Source organism: Taudactylus pleione, unplaced genomic scaffold (assembly GCF_031769625.1).
Source record: "Taudactylus pleione unplaced genomic scaffold, aTauple2 ptg000089l, whole genome shotgun sequence".
NCBI lineage: Eukaryota > Metazoa > Chordata > Amphibia > Anura > Myobatrachidae > Taudactylus > Taudactylus pleione.
Window position 1 is genome coordinate 1,503,052 of NW_028284491.1, and position 14,423 is coordinate 1,517,474.

General features: G+C 39.4%; 1 protein-coding gene across 1 annotated transcript in view; it reads left to right on the top strand.

Moving 5' to 3' along the window:
• The first annotated feature begins 246 nt into the window (after positions 1 to 246).
• The window catches only part of LOC148527280 (putative guanylate cyclase soluble subunit beta-2), a 44,008-nt gene continuing 29,831 nt past the window's right edge, over positions 247 to 14,423 (top strand). Inside the window, exons 1-2 of the mRNA XM_088469238.1 lie at positions 247 to 310; positions 627 to 700. Coding sequence (XP_088325364.1) covers positions 308 to 310; positions 627 to 700 — 77 coding nt within the window. The 5' untranslated portion in view covers positions 247 to 307. The remainder of the gene's footprint in view (positions 311 to 626; positions 701 to 14,423) is intronic.

Consider the following 14,423-nt stretch of genomic DNA (forward strand, 5'->3'; position numbering starts at 1 on the left):
CGTGACCGTCCAGGAAAGTGGCTGCAGATGCATCTGACTAAAATGAGTCATCACCAAAATGTTCATTATAAAAACTCACCATCTTATTCTCTAAAGTGTCACACAACCATGAGTTTCCAAATAATTTAGAACGTTTCATGATTGGCATGTCACGTCCTCCCTCCCACAACAGGTGTGCCTAGATGTACAGTTCGTCTATATAATCTGTTTTCTTGGAAAATTCTAGTACACAGTGTGACATAGAAGGATATTACTAGTCCAGTAACGAGTTGCCTGGCACAGTCACACGATCATTATCTGCAGGACCATGGTAGGAAAGTCTTTATTTTCAGGTTACTGTACAGACAATAATATGCATATTTTATTTTTATTTTTTTCTATTGATTTATTAATCTTTAAAACTGAAATTAATATTATTATTAGTATTATTACAAATGTCATTATTGTTTTTAATATTCTTTATATTGATTGCAAAATTAAATTAGTAAAATTACATATTATAAATCAAATTATAAAATTAAACTATTTTTCAATCTTAACAAAAATTCTTACAATATGAATTATGATTGAAATATTTAGTGCAGAGTCATCATCAGTAAATAATTTAAGTGATTTTGTTTTTCTAGTATGGATTTATCAATACCTGTTTAAAATCATTAGTAATAGAAAAATTTGGGGATGACACCTGGCTGAAACTAAAGTAAGTGCTATTGCAATTGCATGTAATCAAGTTTGCATTAATATTTGGCTTGGGGAAAATGTTACCAGTGATAGCAACTTCAGAATAAACGGTCTGTAGTTTATAGTTAATACTTGTCTGGGGTATTTTACAGCATATATTTGGAAATCTCTATAATAATCTCAATTTCTAGACAGTAAAAAAGCCACAGCTAATCTCCTATGTGATACAATGATAAAATAGGTGTTAACTGCATACATCTCTAGGTTATAAATATATATCTATATACTGTATCTATATATATATATATATATATATCACCACTTACACAGTGAAGGTACGAACTCTAATTCATCAAACCAACATCTTTTTATATATATTACTATTCAAAGTCTGCAAATTAAACTCACCTGGAGGTTATCTAAAACCAGTGAAATAAGCAGGGGGGATGTGTATCCACTGCAATTACATTACAGTAGTATTTTTATCTAAAATAATTGGGCCAGGAACGCCACATCTAAAAATATCATGAATTCAGTTTTAAAATGATCTCTGACTTTCTCCCACTCTGTCCCTGACATTCTCTTCCTCGTTAAACTATTTAACACTAATAAACTCATCACAGTGACTAGGAAAAAATATTGTGATTATGTCTGAATGATATTATCAATTAAAATCAGCAAATTATAATTTAATGATTTCCTAGTTTAATCCAATTTTAAAACAATTGTGTCCTCTTTTGGCAGTTGTTCTTCATGTAGACTTCCACAACACAATGGATTGATTATTATTGATAAGTATACAGTAAAACTTATGGAAAGAGCATATTTTAATTTTATTAATTTATTAGGTTTTTTTGTAATATACACAAGTAAAATTATAAATATATATATATATATATATATATATATATATATACACACACAGACTTATGTCTTTAAGAAGGACACAGGTGCAAGGCAAGGGAAGTATGCAGTAAAAAAAATCCCTGTTTAGAAACATGAAACCATCAGTAATTTTCATTATCCCATATGCAACAACAGTGAAATTATTGTTTTGCTCCTGCACATGGGATATATGTCATTATACACATATTGCCATGTCGAATTCTCTCTTAACCAATTAATGAATGATAAATTCTACATTAACATTAACATTTTGTCCTTTGTGATCATTTTTCAAAACACTAGGAGAGGGTAGTGTGTTCTCAAGCACCTGGGTTCCTTGGAGTTGCCTAGATGATTTATCAGGTTGTTTGCACTCTGGGCTGGTCACCAGAACTGCTGAACAATTAAATCATCTTACTTGGGCTATGGTATTGAGTATAATTATAATTTACATTATTGGCTTACTGTTTTATTTTAGCGGTGAGTACTATGAAAATATATAGGCCCAAGTGTAATAGTCTGCAATTTGCGGGCACTGTCGTGATTTTAGTAATTTAGACGCTAGATTTAAAGTGGGAATTAGTTGGTTTTTTTGGAGGGGTTTTATAAATGTTATTTGTAGCCAGGGTCAGACAAGTACACACAATAATAAGCACAAACTTGTTTACAAAATATGGATATTATAATTAAACAGCACAAAAATAATAAGACATTGGTGAGACAAATGTAAAGTAGTTGGAACAGTTGGAGACCAAGGACTTTTGTAATCAGTATGATTTACCGCTTAACCCTAACCACCCCCCCAAGTACCTAACCCTAACCCCCCCTCCCAAGTACTTAACCCTAACCCTCCCCCCCAAGTGCCTAACCCTCCCCCCCAAGTGCCTAACCTTAACCCCCCCGTGGCTGTGCGTGCCCGGGTTACCTACAATCAGTATGCCTGGTGTCGGGCTCCCGACGTAGGTCTAATGACAGGCGTCGGGATTTCGACGCCTGTCATTTGTACCATGCCAGGATTAGACAGTCGGGAAGCCGGCAGTCGGGATTTTGTCTGTCAGCTTCTCAACTGCTTTACGGACTTTTATTGTAATAAGGAGAAAGGAGGAAACTGGGGAGTAGGGGAAAAACAGGGGAAAAGAAGGATGTGGGGGGGGGAGGGGAATTGGAGCCCATGGCAGAAGGTACAAGGGTCCCATCTCTTAACAAATGAATTGGCTGAATTGTTAACTGTTGCTGTCATGTATTACCTTGCCTAAACTGGACATAATACTAAAAATATAGAAGCTTTTAAGCATTATATATATTAACACACATGGAGCTGGAAACAGTGTGTTCCCAGATCTCCAACCACTCATCTCTATCAATATTCTCACCAGTATCTGTCTCCTCCAGTGCCAGCTCATGAGTGTTATTCACCAATGAATCAAGGACCGAAGGCTCAGAATACAGGGGTGGAGACAAATACACAAGCGACGGTTGTCTTTTATAAAGGGACTCAAATGCAGTGAAAGGTCTCACAGTCGGGATTTTTAAAGGAAATAAAAGTTTCTGAACTGTAAAAATGTATAAATCTTTTTTTTTGTGAGAGGTTCAGTGATTCAGATAGATTGGCAAATGGAGGAAAGTTTGGATGATCTGGTGGGCTGATTGGGGAATCCGATACCATCATGTAGACAAACTGTGGGCAATAACAGGTCAACACCCAGGATAAAAGTAGGTTTACCAAAAATGGCGATTAACCGAGAAGGGTCTGGAGCAAGACCAAAATCTTTGTTGGTTCGATCCCAAATTGATAAGGAAAGGGCTATTGCTGGGTCAGATTTTACAGCAATAGGTCAGTGAGAGTGAGGCAATCATAATACAGAAGAGAGGGAAGGTAAGTGGGTACAGCTTCAATACAGGCTCATTCTGTAGTGAAAGATGCTACATTCCATTGGACACAATGGACAAGCTGCACTGCTTGTTAATATCTTTTGATGTTGGCAAATCTTACAACATCACTACTAGAAGGTCTTTGTAATGGTGCATACAGACGGGACGATCAACAACGATATCGTTGTTCGATCTCCCAGGTGTGCTGGACGATCGATTCGACTTTGACATGGTGCATACAGACGGGATGATCGACAACGATATCATTGTTCGATCTCCTGGGTGTGCTGGATGATCGATATCGATCATCCAGCACAACACCAACTCACCAACAACTATAGTGATCCGCAATCAACGATCACGGGTCCCTATAGTAACCTGGTCGATATCGACCAGGTTGGCCTGTGCATCGCAGGTTGTTGGGCACTGAAAAATGCTCGATATGTACAGTACGATAATGATATGATCGATATCGTTATCATTCATTTTAATCATACTGTGTCTACGCTACTATCTTGAGGCTTTCGTTGAACCAAAAAAAGGTTGAAATTTTATAATGTCTTGAATACATTTAAAATCCTGGGGGAAAGGAATCTACACTTCGAGTGCTTGAAAAAGGTAAAAGAGTCTTGGAAGGATGTTCATTGTAATGGTATTTATCTGCCCAATTCCAAAAAATTAATAGTATTTTCCAGGACAATAAATCTGTTTTATTTGTGACAAAAGGTGGGGATTAGCCCGATAAAGCTGATGATACCGTTTTGTAATATTTATGACAGTATATTTTAGCTGTTGCATGTGCCTTTTAAACAGAAATTGAGATTGTAGGGTTGATTTCATATTGGGAGGAATATAAAAATCTAAGACTTAGTTTTTGTGGGAAATGATTTTGTAGCCAGATTATCTACTGTAATGCTCAGTTCCCAAAAATGTAGTAGAAAGGGAGGTTTGTGGAGAAGTGAGCATGAGGAGAATATAGTCAGCAATGAAGAAATTTTGGTCATATGTTTGCCCATTTTAAGTACTGAATGCCAGGGTTGGAGCGAACACTCAACGCTAGGGGTTTGATGAGGAGAGAAAAGGTAACCTTGTCTTGTGCCATTGGTTATGCCAAACACAGAAGAGACCACTCCATTAAGCCAAGACTGAGTGCCAATATGCCCGCAAGGAATTCTCCTGGAAAACCTATCGGAGATAAGGTACAAAACATGAAGGTTCTAGAGTACCGGTCAAAAGCCTTCCCTGCATGTAGGGCTGACACAAGAGATGGAGCCTTATATTTATTTATGGTATGTACCGAGTCAATTGTTCATCTGCCATTATCAGGGGCCTGATGACTTGGAACAAATCCGACTTGATCAGGCTGAATTGAAGATGGTAGAAGGACTTTTAATCAGTTTGCTAGGATTTTCCCAAATATATATTTTTTAATAATATTTTTATTGTTATTATACAGTTTAGACAGAGATTACATTTCTCAATATAACTTGTAATTATAACATTTCTATGACATAATAATATAGAAAGAATTGAAATATATGTCATATAATACAAACAGAATTTCCACCTAATAGTCAGCATCTTAGAATAATAGTATATATAACAAAGCATGAACCATATATTGATTGCGTCATGCAAAAAAAAAACACTCCCGCATCTCATATCAAGCTAGAAACACTATAGTTTGCCCTCAGAATGGTGGATGGCCATTTTCCAGTATCTCTGTATTATACCATGTAGTCAAAATTACCACTTTACGTATATTTTCTCTGGTAGATGGGGAGAAATTGTTGATATAGGGGAGCCATATCTCAAAAAAAATGTTTGCACTATTTTCGATATCAAGTGAGCTTTCTACCCAGTCCATCTGATAAAGATACATTAATCTTGGTAACATAAGCTGTAAGGGAATACAATTAGAATCGATCCATTGTGACAGGATAGTTTTTTTTAGCTGTTCTCGCAACTCTAGCTAATAGTAAGCGTTTTCCCTTTGATATTTTCGGTTGAGTTGCGGTACAATAATGGTCCCATAGCACCCAAGCCATCGATATCTCAAAAGGGATATTTAATATATTATTTATATAAGACTGTACTTCTCTCCAAAATACCTGAACAATCTCACAGGACCACAAACAGTGCACTATGGGCCTGATTCAGAGCCGCTCGTAAGCGGCCGCTCGTTCGCTCCGAGCGATGTTTGCCCAACTGTGCATGCGTACGGATCGTTATATGCATGCGCGAACCAGTCAGTGCGGTCGAAATTCATGTGCTCGCAAAATAGCGAATGCCTGAAAATTTGAGTGACAGATTGAGGCGTATGTGGGTGGTAACAGGGGAAGGTGCTTGAAAACGGGGAGTGGAGATCCGAACGCAGGCGTGCTTAAAGGTCAAAATGGGCGTTTTATGGGTGTGCATAATTAAAACAGCAGCGTCATTGACCACTTCACTGGGTTATTTTATAGTCAGAACTGCTCGCAAAATTGTGGTAGCAAAAACCAGCCACAAGAATAGCGAGCAGTTCATATGTACTCGATTAATCTAATAAATAGCGGACATGACGTAGGATGCGAGCGGCCAGGGGGCGTAGTTTTCCAAAAAACGACCGCAAGTTTTGTTCGCTCGTTCAGACCTAGAGGCGTGAACAGACCGCAAAGAGCGAACGGTTCATTTGAATAGCCACCCCTATTTTCTGGACAAGCGAGCGCTATTTGCGTCCGGCTCTGAATCGGGCCCTATGTCAGCATTAGGTGCCGAACATTTAAAACAGTTAGAATTATCTGATGTTCCTGTTAAATGTCTAAGTTTTGGTGTATAATACAATCTGTGCAATATTTTGTAATGCATCTCAGCATATGAAGAAGAAACTAATTGTTTGTTTAATGTAGTACAGGACGTAATAACATATTGAAGCGTCAAATCTGGAAATGTATCTTTCCATTTGGCCAGACCTGTATTAACTTTAGCAAGGTCCAACCGCCTTCGTACATAATCATAAAGCATTGATGTAGACCATGTTTTTCCCCTCTCACTCCTCACCACAGCATCTAAAACATTAACTTTATCCAATTGACCAAGCTACGACAATGTTTTTAGAATATAACTTCTTACTTGGAAATATGCAAACATTGGAAAATTAATATTGGGATAGCGCTGTTTAAGTGTAGATAAAGACAATACTGTAGAGCAGTCTTCATCTAAAAATTGATAGACCAAACTAAGTCCCTGTAGATTCCAGTCCCTAAAAACTTTTGCAGATATATCATCTTGTAAATTAATACCAGTGAAAATTGGTTTAAACAAAGATCCCGTGTGTGAGAGATTAAGTCGTTTACTTAATAGTCGCCAAGCGGAGCAAGGGGTATTCAAAAGAGGGTTGCGTTTAATATCTGAAGTAATATGTAAGGGCGGGGTATGTAATAAACTGACCAAATTACACTCAAGGCTAAAAGCTTGGTCCAATTCCTTATACACAAAATGACTGCTATTCCCTATCCAGTCTAGAACATATCTATAATTGGCTGCTATAGCATAATCTTGTGCACAGGGCAGATTCACCCCTCCGAGTGATAGTGGCTGTTGTAACTTTAATAACGAAATTCTGGGGCGTTTGCCAGCCCAAATAAATTTAGCTAAAGCTCCATTAATTATTTCAACATCATTTTTTGTTAGAAGAAAAGGAAGCATCTGGAGTGGGTATAATAATCTGGGGAAGGAGGTCATTTTATATAACTGGCATCTGCCCAGAAAAGATAAAGGCAGGTGTTTCCATTTTTCAAAATCTTGTAACATCTGTTGAATAGCAAATGTGATATTAGCTGTGTATACATTTTCTAACTTATTTGGAAACCTTAGCCCTAAATATGTTAAATGACCTTGAGCCCAGCGAAAGGGAAACTGATCCCCCCATCCTAGTCTGGCATCATCATATAGTGCTAAAGCGTCAATCTTACTAAAATTTCACCAAAAAACCTGAGATATCGTGGAAATCTTGTAATATTTTAATTAAAGAGGGGAAGGCCCTCTTTGGTTCACTAAAGTATAAAAGAAGGTCGTCTGCAAACGCTGAAACCTTAATCGTACAATTCCCCAGTAAAATTCCTTTCCATAAATCATTTTTAATAAATGTGCGTACTAAAGGGTCCAGAGCCAGATCAAAAAGCAATGGGGATAAGGGGCATCCCTGGCGTGTGCCTCTTGATAAATAAAACGAAGACGAATTTAATCCATTAATTGTCAGAAAGGCAGTGGGGCGTGTGTAAAGTAACCTAAAAATATTAATAAATCCATCGCCAAAGTGTTGGAGATGTAAGATACGTGATATATGTGACCAGGAAACGTGATCGAATGCCTTATCGGCATCGCAACTAACTATTATTGCCTCTCTAATATTTATTTGTTTAGAACGCGTCAAAGCTGCTATCAACAGGCGTATATTATGTACAAATGTACGACCCTTAACAAATCCGTTTTGTGCTGGATGGAGTATTCTAGGAAGAATGTTTTGAAGTCGTTGAGCCAATAATTTGGTGAATAATTTTAGATCTTGGTTCAGTAACGAAATGGGTCTATAGGACGTTCAGTAATGTGGGGTCCTTTCCAGGTTTTGGCAATACTATAATTCTGGCCTCATTAAAACCAGTTGGCGGAGCTTTCCCTCCAATAATAGCATTAAACAAGGACAACAAATGTGGCATTACTTGAGTGGAAAGAATCTGATAATATTCCGCTCCGAAACCGTCAGGTCCTGGAGTCTTGCCTTTAGATAATGCCTTAATTAATGGTAACAGTTCCAACTCCGTTACCGGTTCTACTAAAGATTCTCTTTCCTCCTCTGTCAATATTGGTAAACCTGCCTCCTTCAAAAATCTCATAGCTAATGCAGGCTATTCAGGGGGCGCCTTGTATAGTTGTTTATAATATTGCTGAAACTGTTCAGAAATATCAGATGAACTATTAACACAAATACCTAAATTATTCTGTAATTGAAGAATATGTGAAGATGTATTGTGAGTTTTGACTAAATTAGCCAATAATCTACGCGATTTATTACATCCTCGAAGGAATTTGTTACGCTGAATATTATGTGAATATTGGGCTTGTTCTTCACACAAAAGATCATATTCATTTTTAGCTTCTACATATCTCTGTCTATTTTCAGGTGTCTCATTCAAAATGAGTTAGTCATATGTTTTTGTTAAATGCTTAGTAGATGCACTCAATTTAGAAGTTAGCAGCTTACGTTTCCTGGCCACATGCTCCATAATTTGTCCTCGAAGTACCGGTTTTGAGGCAGCCCAAAATAAGTTAACATCATCCAAATGTTCAATATTATCAGTTGCATAATTACAAAATGCTCTCTTCAAATGGGTATTGAAGTCATTTGATTTACTTAAATATACAGGAAATCTCCAATTATATGAAGTAATAATAGGGGATTGTAATGAAAGAGTAAACCATATCGGAGCATGATCTGAAACTGCTATGGGTGTTATCCCTGAGGACTCTATCTTTTGATACAAAGAACGAGATAATAGCCAAAAATCAATTCGTGAAAAGGTGTGGTGTGGATGTATATTAACGAGCTACAGGATTCTGACATCTCCATTGGTCACATAGTTGTAATGAGTCTATTAACAACTGTATAGGGGACACTAGAGTCTCTCTGTCTCTACCTGGTATATTGGACGTATCTAAACCCTGGGATATTACACAATTGAAGTCACCTCCCATAATTAATTCCCCTTCCATCCAGCCCTGCAATCTAGTATATAAATTTGTGAAAAATATCTCATTTGGGCTAGTAGGGGCATAAACAGTGGCCAAGGTATAAACCGAGTCATGTAGTGATATCTTTATAAAGATAAATCTGCCATCAGGATCTAACAATGTGTCTCTAATATTACATGGGATATTTTTACGAAAAAGAATCAAAACTCCTCTACGTTTAGATGTGAATGAGGCGGCTCTGTAATCACCTATCCAAGTATCTCTCAGCGTATTGGAATCTTTAGAATTCCAATGAGATTCTTGCAAAAATGCCACATCTAGTTTTATACTTTTTAAATGTTTAAGGACCTTACGTCTCTTGATAGGGGTGTTCAACCCCTCTACGTTCCATGAAACAAATTTAAGTACTGACTTTACCCTTGTGGAGTTAGAGGGTTGTGTAACCAGATCAACCTATTCCTACCCTAGGCTCTGAATAGTAAATATTTGTAATAGCAATACGACTCCCACCTGTCCCAGCGAGCAGGCATCGGAGTAAGAAAATATATACCCTAGAGCACCATGTCATAGAGAAAAAGATGGGAAAATATATCTCCGTGCATATCCATATAAGCATTATATAACCTATTTGTAAATTTTTAAAAACCCAATATTGTGATTGAAATAATCGCCTACTGTAACAATAAAATAAGAACCGTTTAGAGAGAAAAAAAAAATAAATGTTTTCTTTTTGTCGCAACCATATAGGAAAAGTCCTGGAACAGGGGTATTTTAGCTCCCTGATATCTTAGATCTGTTTGTTTTCTGTATGCTTCCATTAGTCGAGCTTTGTCAGCCTAATTCAACACTCTCATAATGACAGGTCGTGGTCTATTTCTGGTATTTTGTCTGTCTGGGCCGATGCGATGGACGTGTTCCACCAGCAGTATTCTTGTATCTGGAACACTTTTTAATTCACGAGGCAACCATTCAGAAACAAGCGCCATCAATTTAGCATTTTTGATCCGAGCGCCCCTGGCAAACTAACGGACTGGTGCCCCCCTCCAATGACTGCTTCTACTAAAAAAAACAAAAAACACACTGGGGGTAGTTTAATTCACACACGTGAAGAAATAGGGAGAGTATAATTTTTATTTCTCTTTATAATATATATATCTTTTATAGAACTTACTCTATTGCAAATCACTATATATAAATTTATTTATGCAAACAAACACAGGAAAAGCTTAAAGACATTGAATCAAAAACAAACAAAATGCATTATGGGTAACATCATTTATATATATTCAAATTGGGCTATCTATATTGCATTACGCTTCTTAACAACTGATACCTATACTCCACCATTAACTTACAGGGATAACTCACATGAATATTTTATATTATCCCACATATGAATGAAGACATGGATCATGTCTTATTCCCAACATGGGTTTAGCTACAACCTATAAAGAACATAGCCAGTCCCCCCAAACTCAGGTAAAGATAAATTTATTACACTTACACTGGTGGTAGTTCAATTTACATGCCTGTAGAAATAGGGAGACTATATATATATATATATATATATATATATATATATACACACACACACACACACATATATATATATATTTATTTTTTTCCCAGTTATAACACTTACTACATGAAAAGCACTGTTTATTAATCTCTATATGTCAACAACACAGGAAAAGAGGGCATCAATAACAAACAAGATGCATTGTGGGCAAGATAATTTGCATATATGCAAATTACCTTGCAAATAGAGCCTTGTGATTGATGTGGTGCTTGCACTCTTTTCCTGCACAGGTGACATATTGGAATTAGTGAGTGGTGATTGGTATATGTTGGGTATTGTGGGGGAAGAGATATATTAGGGATTAAAAAAATGTACTCTCCCTAATTTTAAATGTTTCTGATATAAAGGGACATATAAGAAGGCTAATACATACCAACAATCAATGGAGAACACTGGTAAGAGCAGAGTAGACAGAAGGAGACCAGGGATCTTTGCTTTGCTGCAGCTGACTTGGGGACACTGCTAAGAGCAGAGGAGACAGGAGATCATGTGCTAGTGATGTCGGGCTGAAACAGCACCCCCCCTCTGCCGGTGCCCCTGGCAAGGGCCATCCAGGCCAATAAGAAGATACGCCCCTGCTCAGGGAGACCAAGTATGCGCACGTTGTTCCTCCTATTTCTATTTTCGAGGTCTTCCAGCTTATCCTGCATGGAGACTGTTGCTTTTTCCTGGAGTGATAGATCAGTTTTAAGTACAACAATCTCATCTTCCAGGTCCGAAATCCTCTGTTCCACCTCCGAGATACGTTGGTCATGTTGCGTCAATTGTGTCAAGGCTGTGTCTAAAGAGTCTTTCAATGGAGCTAATTTATGATCCAATAATGAGGCTAATATATTGGTAATCTTGTGTGTTGTAAAAGAGCCAGCAATATTATTATTGGTCCCAACATCTAATTCTGAATTCCTAGGGCTATTTCCTGGACTAGCCGTATGGGAAGTTGGAGAGGATGGGGAGGCAGTCGAAGGAACTTCCTTGCCCTTTCCTGTCTGATGTTCCCTGGGACCTCTTGGTGTCTTAACCACATGTCGATCCATAATATTGTCTAACTTCTAGCAATATAACGTAATTGAGTATAGTCAGATATTGTAGATATCAGGTGCCCTTTCTATTGGGCTCTGAGTCCGGTGTTCTGGAAGTGCGTAGGAGAGGTGTAGGTCCCGCCACTCACCAGGACTCTCACGGAAGGTATTGTGGTAGACGTCCTCTGTCCCACCCCACTTTTCACAGTTGGACGCTAAAGTAAGCTCCATGAGCCAGCGGTCATTTGAAAAAAAAAAAACGCCCACCAGAGGTCAGCAATATTTTCTTTTCTTTTCCAGCATATGATGACTGCACTCACCCTTCCGATTTATCATAAATAACGATACGGTGTGACCGGAATGAGGGTGATGCTTGTTGGTAGATTACATCAAAACAATCAGTGAGGCAGATGAAGTTTGTAACTACAGCATCTTCAGATAGCAGCAACAAAGCTGTGGCACTACAAGTCCCAGAATCAACCCGAGAATAAAATATTTAGCAGAAAGGGAGCTCCCTATGGGGTTTTGTCAGAGATAGGTACTCACTGCAGATGATGAATTTTTCTCCAAATTGCAATAGGGGATCTTCAGAATTAAATAAAACTTCAGCCCAAGAAGGTGATTTTTCCCCCAGGTTACAGGAAATGATATTCAGCCCAAGGTGACCAGCACACAAGGGAGGAGGGCTGCTGCAGAGAAAAGGCCCAGCAGAATCATTCAGGGTCCAGGTCCTGCAGGAGAGGCCCTCCAGCAGGGGAAGGCAAGCCAGTGTAGATATTGTGGCCAACACAGATGCTGTGGCCAGGACACACAGCGCTATGTCTAGCCTGGCTCCTGGTGCAGGTGAGCTCCCAGACCCACCTCCAAAATGGCGGCCCTCCGCGATTCACGGCTCCAGCTGCGGGTGTCCTCCAGCAGTCACAGGGGCCTTCAGCACTCCACCTCAAGTCTCCCCACCTCAAGCAGAGCCCAGCGGAGTGACAGGGAGATCGTGCCAACGTACGGTGATGAGGCGGTGATGTCGACCTGCAGGGCTCCAAAATCGAGTCCCAGGCCTCTGGAAGTCAGGTAGGCCTCAGCAGCGCCGGAGCTCGTTCCCAGAAGGCAGATAGGGGTTCAGCGGTGCATCAGGGAGTCAGGAGTGACAAATGAGATCTCCTGGGTCAGCTGTGGCCTCAATATATATGAATTTTTGATGGTACTTAGAGGAGCCACAACGAAGTGCATCCTCTCCACTCTGCAGCCCGCCCACGCCCCTTTCCTAAATATTTTAAGATCTATGTTCAATAGCAAAATAGATCTATAGTTAGCACCATAAATGTGGTCCTAAATTCGGAATCGCCACAATGTTAGCATGAGTGATTCCAGTGTCAAAGGTTGACCCCTCAAGGAGACTGTTAAATAAGGCAGTAAGTTTAGGAGCTATGGTATCAGTCCATTCAAAGCTTGGCATGGAAAATGAGTGAGAGCTTGGCCATCTCCAGGATCAAGGTGTTCAGTAAGTGGACATTGCAATACTCATTTTCAGTCACAGAGTTGGGAAATGGTTGACAAACTTGTGGAGTAGTAAATGGTCAGCCGAAAGAAAGTATGACAAAGAGCCTGGCATCATACTGCATCAATTTGTGTGATTTCAGGCATACTAGGCAATTGTGTTGTCAGTGCTGCAGACACACCTCACCTGCTATGCCAGGAAATGCATTCATCAGGAAAGGATGAGACTGAAGGGCCCATTCATCATCGGGGGCCGTATTATGTGGGGACAGCTGCAGAGGGATCCGCTCAGATCCCTCTTCGCACCCCCAGAACTCCTTCCCATAGGAAGGAGCAGGGATCCGAGAACAAGCGTCATCTGAAGATGGCACTTGTTCTCGCAAGCATACTCTGAAAACATTACATTTTCGGAGTTTGCTGAATATCAGGTGGTCCATTTGGACCCTTGATGATGAATGGCCCAGTAACTTAAATATGCTGAAACTAGCATTTCTGCATCGTTACCGGCCCAATTAGTGTTGATGAATAGGCCCCTGAGTGTGCAGGATAGATCAGGTAATGATGGTATGAAATTGGTGTGCTAAAGAATGTCTGCAGCATCACCCAACAGAAGCAGGCTCTCCCAAAACATTGAGTCTGGTGGAAAGAGGCTTCTCATTTTAAATCAGTGATTAAGGCAGGTGCAGGGGAAGCCACAGTGGTTCAAGAGCAGAAACAGCTGAGGCACAATCACACCTCACCAGGAGACAGTGGTTGTCTAGAACAAGGGTGGTCAATCTTGTCCTTGAGGCCTCTAACCGTTCAAATTTTCCAGACCACCTAGATGGTGCACAGGTGTAACGTCACATTTTAAAACATGTGGTGCATTCATTCCAAACAGACATATTCTACAGATCCACAGGTGGTCTGGAAAACAAACTGTTAGAGGTCCTTGAGCACCAGTTTGGCCATCACTGGCCTAATACACAGTGGAGGCTGTACCTGGAGAGCAGTGTCCCAATGATGAATTCCACTGCATTCTTAGCCAGAATCAATAGCTTCAGATGAGGCTGTAGCTGGGAGATCAAAGAAGTGCAGGAACCTCTGATGATTAGCCCTGGTCATGACATGGAAGATAGAGTGCCATAAAAGTCCAATCTCTCTGCAGCACCCAGTTGGTTTAG